At 32.4% G+C, this 11,412-nt stretch overlaps 1 protein-coding gene and 1 non-coding gene across 2 annotated transcripts; one reads left to right on the top strand and one right to left on the bottom strand.

Moving 5' to 3' along the window:
- Positions 1-116: 116 nt before the first annotated feature.
- LOC117124163 (platelet endothelial aggregation receptor 1-like) lies at positions 117-797 on the bottom strand. Its single transcript, XM_033270311.1, has one exon. The coding sequence runs from the start codon at positions 795-797 to the stop codon at positions 117-119; it is 681 nt and encodes a 226-aa protein (XP_033126202.1).
- Positions 798-3,410: 2,613 nt separating this feature from the next.
- Trnas-aga lies at positions 3,411-3,483 on the top strand. The gene has a single exon. It is a non-coding gene; the product is annotated as a tRNA-Ser (tRNA).
- The last annotated feature ends 7,929 nt before the right edge of the window (positions 3,484-11,412 follow it).

Below are 11,412 nucleotides of genomic sequence, written 5' to 3' on the forward strand. Positions count from 1 at the left end.
GAGAACTAACAAGGATCGGTAAAAACCGTCCTCGTGCAGAACTTTAGAAAGATAAGACAGTCATTTTATTGACACTAAAATGAATCATCAAGACCAAGATGCCAATTAATGCATTATTATTTTAAAAGAAACTCTAAGATAATAAAATCCTTGTAAAAGTATGAGTCTATAAATATTGTAAGGCCAAGTTCATAACTTTTAGTAAATTTACCCGATTGTTTGAAACATTCACTTTCATGGTCACATTCAGCATTGCCCTCAGGAGTGTAAGTAGTAACTAGAGAATGCGTGCCGTCTTGTCTGGATATGTTACATGCTCCTTCAAAGCCATCCTTGCAGATACATTCACCCGACATCTTGCAAAACCTGGTTTTGTTTCGAATACAATTACACTCCTGTTTGCAATCATCTCCATAGTTCCAATCAGGACATGGATTCTTGCATTTACTTCCTCTCCAGCCAGGTTTACAGTTACAGTTCCCATTGGTCTTTTCATAAGAAACAATGTTTTCTTGTTCACATGTGTTTATTGCTTCGCATCCATTACCATAAAAAGGTTCGGGGCAGGTAATATTACAGCGACATCCATACCATCCTGGATGGCATTGGCACGCAGAAGATACTGTGTCGCAAAACTTGGCATTATTGGGACGTACTCGTGTCGATCTAACATCACACTTGTGTTCACATTGTGACCCGTAATATCCTAGTTTACAGACACACACACCAGACACACATTCTCCTATAACATTTTGTAGTTGAGCAGATGACGGTGTAGAATTCATGTATATGATCATGATACTCAAAATGCCAAGTGTCACCTATAAAACATTGCAGTGAAACTATGGAATTGATTGCAATTAATGTAGTACGCCTAGATGGTATTGTAGAGTTTATAATATTTTTATCTTTTATAATATTTTTATCCTTAGGGCTAAATACTGGTGAATAATTAAAAAAAATAATATAGAATGAAAAATGATGGGTGGATGAGGGAGAGCATTGAGTGTCAAAACTGGAAAACAACAATGCTGTAAGAAAACAAAATTGAAGACAAGGTATAAAATTTGAAATAAAATAAAATGAAGGATTAAGCATCGTATCCACCCCCACCCCACCAAAAAGCTCTCTCTGTGAACCCTACCAGGGATTTAATACAGGGGCCCAAGCCGAGGCTCTAGTCGGCTTCTTGATTCAGACCCAAGTCCAATATGTTTGACCCCTGTCGGCACTTGCTGTCTCTGGTATGTGTGTTTAAATGTGGGTTATTATTAATTATTTATTTCCTTTAGGTCTACATATTATTCCTGCATATTATTCCTACATATATTATATGATTCCTGGTCAATTCGAGCTCAATTGGGCTATTTTGAAAATTTGACCCCGATGACCCCTATGTAACCACTGATGCCAGACAGGGGTGTAGGAGGTGTCACTGGTTCTTAATGATCAAATTTGATTGAATTCGGTTCAATCGTTTGCCATTAGTAACATTTTGAACCTTTGACCTATGAACTTTGACATATGTGAGTATGAGTATTTTTTTCATGTTTAGAAGGTTTAGAAGGATCATTCCTGGTAAATTTGAGCTCAATTGGTCTATTTTGAAAATTTAACCCCGATGACCCCTATGTGACCCCTGATCCCAGACTGGGGTGTAGGAGGTGTCGCCGGTTCCTAATGACAAAATTTGATTGAATTTGGTCCAATGGTTTGCCATTAGTAGCATTTTGAAATGTTACTAGAGAGAACAAAAGAATAACCATTTAATGACCTTTGACCGTAAATCGCTGAACACCATAAGACCCTACATTATGCCAATACATATAGAAAGAAAGAAAGAAAGAAAGAAGAAACTGCTAAGAAACAGAACCCAGTCAGCTGCTGCTGACTGGGTAAAGAAAGAAAGAAGGAAGAATCTGCTAAGAAACAGAACCCAGTCAGCTGCTGCTGACTGGGTAATAATAATAATAATAATAACAATAATAATAATAATAATAATAATAATAATAATAATAATAATAATAATAATAATAATAATAATAATAATAATAATAATAATAATAATAATAATAAAATAATGTAAGTTTTTATATAGCTCTCTATACAACTAAGCCTCAGAGTGCTTTTCCGCATTATTACCCCAGTCTTTGGAACGATGTCTATGGGGGAAATTCCAGAGTTTGCTGCATGAAATATTTCAGCGCATTTTGCACTCGAACCTTCTTAGTAACCCACTTATACTCCTGAGTGGAGAGAAGCAGTGAAGATAAAGTGCCTTGCTCAGGGACACAAGCGCCGAAATGCACAACGGGGGATTGAAACCACGACCTCCTCCTCGAAGTTGGAAAACCCGATAGTTGCGCCAAACGACTATACGCCGCTATTTATTATACGAATACATGGTAGTGTGCTATCGTAAATTGAACCCATGGTTTTTAAGTCGGCAAACTGGGTTTCTGCAAAGTAGACTCGGCAATCTGGCATTCGGCAAACTGGGTTACGACAATCTGGCTTAAAACTATTTAAGTTTTTTAGATAATTCTAACTCGTTTATTATAGGCTACAGTCTTACCTCTTATTACAGGCAAGTCGCCTTTTTAGAAGCAAAATATTTTGTTGCTTTTGGGGCCCCAAGACACTTGTCTAAATAAATCAATGAAAATGAATAAAATGAAATGAAAATGAAATGACAAGAACGATGTTGCCCCGGAAGCAGGTCAACTCGGCCCCAAGTCAACCCGGCCCCAGTCAACTCTGCCCCAAGTCAACTCGGCTCGTGTCAACTCGGCCCCAAGTCAACTCGACCCCAAGTCAACTCGGCTCCATGTCAACTCGGCCCCATGTCAACTCGGTCCCAAGTCAACTCGGCCCAAGTAGTCAACTCGGGCCCAAGTTAACTCGGCCCCAATTTATTGTATATTTACGAAATAATTACCAAAAGAATATGAATGGAATGCCAAACTATGCCAAAATTAAAGTGTTTTAAATCTTGCCTATTGTTATTCTTTTTTCATTAACAATAATACAACATTAATACCAATAATATTAAAATAATAATAATAATAATAAAAAAGGCATAACAGAAACTATTGATAATAACAATATGAACATAATGATTTATAGGCATATCAAATATACATTATTGTATATATGCTAGTCATATTTAAATAAATTGAAATTCTTTTCCAATAAAGTTTTTTTAAAGTCCATATTTATTAGGATATGAGTTTGCGTCAGGAAATTATCATAGGAGTGATGTTTTGCCCTACCTGACGTGTAATCGTACTGAATACTCAGTACGTCCCCAAATACTAGCGAAAAAAAAATGATAATTTCCTGTCGCAAACTAACACTTGCAGTACCCGCTGCTACTAGGGGATCGAATTCATCACTAGTCACCAAGCGCAAGCTCGGTGGTCTAGTGGTTAAGACATCAGGCTAGATACCTGGAGGTCGTGGGTTCGATTCCCACCCGAATTACTTGCGATTTTTTCGCTAGTATTTGGGGACGTACTGAGTATTCAGTACGATTACACGTCAGGTAGGGCAAAACATCACTCCTATGAAAATCCATATTGTTATATAGTATTCGTTTCTTATTATATACTTATATATAACATGGTTTAGATTTTACATATTATATAATGATTTATATATATATGATATTATATATATATATTATATATACACATAGACTTATATATATATTTAAATGTATATTATATAATGTACATATAAATGTATATATGTATATTTAAAATGTATATTAACTTTAATATATAATGTATATATATTTAAATATACCTAAGAATAGGTCTAAAAATATTGGTTTTCTCTACTAAAGTGTTTCTAAAGTCGATACATATGGTATTCATTTCTTATTATTTCTTATACATGAAGACGGTTTCGATTTGATCTATTATATCATGATGTATATGTATATATATATACATATATATATATATGTATATATATATACATCATGATATAATAGATAATATATATATATATATATATATATATATATATATATATTAATTACTTTTAAGTTCTTCAATATTCAAAGTTTTCCCCTCTTGAAAACGGTCAGGTAAATTTTTCTCATTCTTATTACAGTAAATAGGCCTATTATGGATGTGTGTACCGGTATACATATTATGTTGCATGCTTATTCTTATTTCAATGAATCGAATAACCCCAAGAATAAAAGGGGTCGGGGGTCCTCCCCGAGAAAATTTTGATTCCTAGATGACGGGAAATGAACTTTCCCGACTTCTAATTTTCTTATTCGTAATTCGTAACAAAAAAAAAAAAAAAAAAAAAAAAATAATCAGCTCACGAGTCCTCAAAAGGTAGGTCTAGAACACAGGTGCGCATGCGGCCCGTCAGCGATATTTTTGCGGCCCGCGACAGTGAATAAAAAACCCTATGTTTGCGGCCCGCCAATCATAATTGGCTAGAAAACACCTTGTTTTTTACGGTCCGACACCAATCATATGTAAAAAGTAACATTAAAACTGAGATTAAAAAGATGTAAAATCAGTGCTTGGAGGTTTTTGGAAGCTCACTGAAAACATCAAAGTTTAGGTGCGGCCCTCGGTGTTAAATCAAAAATTCACTTTGGCCCTCCGACCGATTTTTATGCCCACCCCTGGTCTAGAATTTTTTTTTTCTTTTCTTTGGCCAAAGGGAGGTGTCAAGACCCCTGCCCCCTCCCCCACTCGATCCGCCTGTGTGAATTGTTGAGAAAATGTAACGGTAGGGGACTAGATAAACACTCTCTTTCTCTTCCTCTCTTCCTTCTTCCCAATTTCTTTTCTTAGAGCACTCGCATAGCAAAAATGAGGCGAAAATTGGTTCAGACGTACACGGCGCCCTTCTCTTTTTATAATGCAAGTTTGCTATACTTGGTCCAGACGTACAGGGCGCCCTTCTGTTGCTAGCTAAGTATAAACAGACGCGCGCGGCGCCCTTCTTTTTTCACTAATGGAGGAAAACTTTATCACTAATCAGAGTCCGGTCATTTTGTGTCTGTCATTTTATTGTTTTTAATCATTTATAGATAGATCCAGCCGTACGAGGCGCCCCATTGTTTGTATTCCCACCATACATTTCGGTGGAACAGTTTTTTTTTCTGTGGAGAACTCTATCTTTGTGTTTCTGTGATCTTTGATATAAGCAAATCATATGGGTATAAAACAGGTTGTTTTTTTTTTTTTTTTTTTTTTGTCCAAGAAAATTTAATAATCTGGACAGAGCATGACTCAAATATCCTATAGGCCTATAGCTTCTCTTTGAGATAATTTAGGAGATTTTGTTTTCATTCACAAAAATCAACAAAAACAAGGAAGATTGTAGATGAGAAAATGTGCTCGATTATAAACTGTTACAGAGCTCGGTGTGATATTATAATAAATCGTAGATAGAGCCGTTTTAGTCTGGTAGAGGTATGAAATAAAAACACTGGTAGCACTTATAGACTTTAATAATTATTTAATGCACAATCTTTCGCCTGATTGAAGTTAGTCTATAAAGTCTTACTACCAGTGTTTTTATTTTATTACAATACAGTAATACCAAAGGCCCACTTTTATGTTAAGAATTTATTGTATTTTAACACGGCCCTAGGAAGAACAGCCATTGGCTAAGTCTGGCCACACATGTATAAATAAAGTTTATTATAATTTCTTTTAAGGTCATGTTTCTCTACTGCGGGTTTCCTGTTCTATAGCTTTTACTTTAATTCATTCATTTCCATTTAGCTCTCATAATTGGAGTAACCTTTGCATTATCGCATAGGCCTTGACTTTAACAACCCTATTGCTTTGTTCCACTTCATTTGATGCTATACCTATAGCTCTCCCTTCATACACATATAGTGTGATAGTTGATCATGAGGTTTAGATACAAGTACTGACTGACCAGTTAATTTGTATAAAGTCCTACTTAAACATGAACAAAATATATATCTGTCAAAAGCTTGGCCAAGCATGCACTACACTGGGTTTTGTCTGGCGTGCACTGCTTGTTGCAGATAATGATTAAAAATAAACACATCGTGAAGCTAAACAACTACCAAAATAACAAAAAATAAAAAAGGAAAAACATATTTTCCACCTGTATACAATATTTTACACAGCAGTTATATAATAAGAGAAATGAATAATAATATTGAAATGCTCTATGATTAAATAGGAGGATATAACAATACAGGTTATTAAGACTAAATATAGGTGGTAATTTATATAGAATTAATTATTTTTATTGAGTATGACGGTTAGTTATATACATTAATTCCTGTGTATTAAATTACATCTTGAAATATAGGAGAATTTTTAGGTGAAAATGAAGATTCAAATAATTTGGTTTCGATCTTCAGTATTTTTCCCTGCTTAAGTGATTGCGTACCGTACTTTGGTGGTAGAGGATGAATATACCATGGATGAATATACCATGTGAACGCTATTTAGCTAGTTATTATTTGTTAATATAGAAATAATAAATATGAAACGATTGTTAAATGATTCCAGGTTGAGCAATGGGTAGTGAATGATGTTCAATTTAGAACTGTATTTGAGTTGCGTAATATCTTTGTTGAGTAGCAAAGATCTTATAAGATCTTTGCTGAGTTGTCATTTCTGCGTTGTGGGCGCTGGTTTGTGTTAGAGTATAATATTGGTTCTCCACACGAATCATCAACAGAAAACTCCCCAATATCTAAACAAGGAAATTTAAATGAAAATTAAATATTGCTTTACAAAGCTTTACAGTAATCACACAATTTTCAAAGTTGTGTAAATACCTTGTCTTTCACTGGAATGCAATGTATTTTTCTTGCAAAAGTTCTCAGTGTATGAGTATGCGTAGTCGTTTTCAGTGGCATATCTAGGGGTGCGGTGGGGCGGGGGGTTGGACACACCGGCACACACACCCCTCCAAAAAATACTCGGCCTCCTCACAGTCTTCTCCCAAAAATCACAGTCAAGTACTGTATTTAAAGTCAACTAAAATCACCTTATTTTGCTAATTAGCACCCCTCGACTGACCATCGAGCCCCTCCTACTTTACCTTCGCGCTTCCTATCAGCTCCCCCATTTCAAGACTTCCAGATAAACCACTGGTCATTTTCAGCGTTTTGGGCGCTTGTGTTACCTAGTCTTTTATTAGAGTACAATGTCGTATTTTTTATGGATGTCCTCGGGATATGAAGTGAGTAGTCATTTTCAGCCTAGAATGAATCCCTCGGATCAAATATATAATCTGGACGCTCACCAATATCTAAACAAAAAATTACCGGATGTAAATGATAACAAAATGATGCTTAACAAAGCATACAATAATCATGAACTCATTGTGTAAATTATTTGACAATAAACATAGGTGTGAAATAAATTATAACAAAAAGACCGCAAATATATTGATGATAATGATAGGCCTATTATCAGTAATTATGATTTATACAATAATAATAAACCTCAAATCAAAGCAGAGCAACATCCTGAAAATCGAAAACATCGATGACGGAAACTAAAAGATCGTTTATAGTTTAGAAAAGATAAGGTTTTAATATAATGCCATGTACAGACTATAAACTCATGTGACATACCTACATATGGTCACGATGAGATCACATTATTATATAGGAACATTATGACTATATTTGAGCATACGACTTCGTTTTTGGCAAAGAAAATTTGATAGTGTGGACAGGCAGAGCTAAACATGTACACATTTTAAAATTTTAGGAGGGAACTACTATATTTTAGACTAAAGTTAATTATTTAATCAGTTAAGACAGGCATTTTTGAAGCACAGTTGCGAAGAGTAAATCTCAAGCTACATTATAGCCGAAATTTTGATAAACAGTTTAGAATGTTTATAAATTTATAACTTAAGGACCGTACGGGTAGTGCAAAATAATAATATTGTATTTGTATTTGTGCCAAAGTATCCGCACTAACAAGAGGTTATACTTCTTACCGACGTTAGTATACTGTCTTTCGCCTTCAACGCGTGTGTCGCTAGGCACACCTTTAGCTTGAAGAGGTATGCTGTGTCTTTAAAACAATATTTTATTAACGATATTTTATTAAGGTTTTAATAGAAAAACAATCATATGAGTCAAAATAAGGAACAACATAGGCTCTCTACTTTCTCCACCAATTAAAATATTGGAGGAAGTATAATGCTATTCAATAGTTTTTCGTGTTTTCACACTGACTGAATTTTAATAGCCACATAATAGTAATAATAGTAGTAACAGTAATAGTAGTAGTAATAACAATAACAATAACAACAACAACAACAGCAGCAGCAGCAACAACAACATCAACAACAACAACATCAACAACAACAACAACAACAACAATAATAATAATAATAATAATAATAATAATAATAATAATAATAATAATAATAATAATAATAATAATAATAATAATAATAATAATAATAATAATAGAGAACAACATGGGCTCTCTACTTTCTCCACCAATCAAAATATTGGAGGAAAGTAAAGTAAAATCGTATTCAATGAATAGTTTATAGAATATAGTATGTTTTCACACTGACTGAAATAAAATCTTAATAACCACATAGGCCCAATAATTATAACGGTAACATAAACCTACAGGTTGTATAACAATTTATTATATATATATATAACAAATTATAACAATGTACGTGCTATATTAATAATAATTATATATAATAATTATAAAATGATAGGCCTACTTATTAACAATAATAATAATAATAATAATAATAATAAGAACTTGCTGCCAATATTTCTGCATTACCTTGTTTTCTGTCTGTGTTTCTTGACTCTGATATAAAGCAGCAGGCCTACCAAGGCAAGCAATAACATCACAGCCGCTACAGATATCGGAACAGAACCTTTAAATTGTGCTTTTGGCGCAGGGGTTGCTATTATATAAGAACGATGGGAATTCAAATCAGTATTTAATTTCTCAATAATATTGATTTTAAATGAAATCATTTTACTCTTCAGCTACTGCAAAAAAAGGCTGTAAAGGTATTTTATACAAAATTGGAAAATTAAAGGATCAACTTACAAAGGTTACAACATCAAATTTTGAAATTGTCTGTTTTTAGGTTAAGTAGGCCTAATATTTTAGGGTTTTTTCGGTATTCTTAATATATGACATGGTTTTTACTATTTTTAAAACTATAGAAAATAATTGTGGATAAATTAACCATTTTCTGAAAGGGAATTTAGAGATAAATAAAAAATTAAAAAATTCAGAAGATATTAAGTGCAAACATGTATAACCACATGGCCATAACTAATGTACTAATGTATAATTTTGAAATTGTCTGTTTTTAGGTTAAGTAGGCCTAATATTTTAGGGGTTTTTTCGGTATTTTTAATATATGACATGGTTTTTACTATTTTTAAAACTATTGAAAATAATTGTGGATAAATTAACCATTTTCTGAAAGGAAATTTAGAGATCAATCAAAAATTTAAAAATTCAGAAGATGCAAACATGTATAACCACATGGCCATAACTAATGTACGTATCATAATGGAAAAAGACTAAAAATTAGATAATTGAATCTAACATGACCATTAATTAGTTTACAGATAGAGAAGCGAAAGACAGGGACACCCAGCAAATGTACATTATTGCAAAGGTAGACCTATATCTTATGAATGTTATAATTTTCAAGGAGAATAAGATAGCAACAGTAGACTAAATAGGGGTCAAATTAGGTCAATCGAATGATATGCCATATCTCAATCATAAACATGGGTAACGTACCTCCTCCAAAAATATTTCAATTTTACCTGACTGTTATTCGATACATTCACCACTTTCTTTCATGTCCATATTCTACTCTCAGAAATAATTATTTTGATGGCATTTAGAATGTTATTACCGGTATTTATTATCACTACCGTTACTATTAGTGTTATTGTTAGCATTCTTCTTCTTATAATAATTAATAATAGGGCCTAATAATAATAACAATATAATAATAATAATAATAATAATAATAATAATAATAATAATAATAATAATAATAATAAATATTTATATAGTGCCAATTAAAAATGTATCAAAGGCGCTAAGTGAGGAAGTAACGCAAGTCAACGTTTCAGTATAAAAATGTAAGTTTTAAAATTGTTCTTAAAAGAAAGCAAATTAGACTAATCGCGAACAAAAAGCGGCAAGAAATTCCATGTAAAGGGGACTTGAAAAGAAAAAGCACGGCGTTGAACATAAGCTTTTGATTTGCCTTTACGAGACGGAATTGTCAAGAGAATTTTAGATGAGGAACGAAGATGGCAAAGAGGCATATATTGTGTGGTGAGTAAGGGATATATATTAAAATGTGAGTAAATAAAGAGATTGATGAAAGCAAAGTGACTTGAAAGTCAACAAAAGTAACTTGAAAATAGCACGTTGTCTTATATTGACCCAGTGTAAATTTTTAAAGATGGGATTTATATGATGATGGCGAGGTGTAAGGGAAACAATACGGGCAGTAGAATTTTGGACTCTTTGTAAACGCATAATTGTGACATCAGGTAAAAAGATAAAAGAATTACAATAATCTAATTTTGATGAAATAAAGGCGTAAAAGTGTTTCGGCAGATTTGGTGAGAATTATTATTATTATTATTATTGTTGCTGTAATCGTTATTATTATTACAATTTATATTACTAATATTATTATTATTATTATTATTATTATTATTATCATTATTATTGCACATACTGTAGTTTAAATTTTTATCATATTCTACTCTCATAATTATTTTGATGGCATTTAGAAAAATACTTTTTTTCTTTTGACTTTTTTATTTATTATTTATTTATTATTATTATTATTATTTATTATTATTATTATTTATTATTATTATTATTATTATTATTATTATTAGTATTATTATTATTAGTATTATTATTATTATTATTATTATTATTAATATTATTATTATTATTATTAATATTATTATTATTATTATTGTTATTAATTATTATTATTATTATTATTATTATTATTATTATTATTATTATTATTATTATTATGTTGTGATGATGTTGTTTGTATGTTCTTTCATTTTATTAAAGAGGGCCCCTGAATGTCAGTTAACCTACTGGGCTAAACTAGAAGGGTTACCTCTTTAAAGATGGTTGAAAAAAAAAATTTAAAAAAAATATACCCACTCTGTCCCAAGACCCTGTTACGCGCCTGGTGTTAGCGCCAATGTGTGCCCTTGTGCGGACAGGAGATGTGCCCCACCCACCTCTGAAGCTGGTAACCTTGTTTTTGCAAAATAAATTGATGCAATTTGCTGTTATAGGCCTAATCAATAAATTTAAGATAGATCATTTTAACCTAAAAGAAGGGCCTCAATGTGTATAGATGGTGAAAGAA

The sequence above is a fragment of the Anneissia japonica genome, unplaced genomic scaffold (assembly GCF_011630105.1).
Source record: "Anneissia japonica isolate Jap-2015-1 unplaced genomic scaffold, ASM1163010v1 scaffold502_len386481_cov162, whole genome shotgun sequence".
Lineage (NCBI taxonomy): Eukaryota > Metazoa > Echinodermata > Crinoidea > Comatulida > Comatulidae > Anneissia > Anneissia japonica.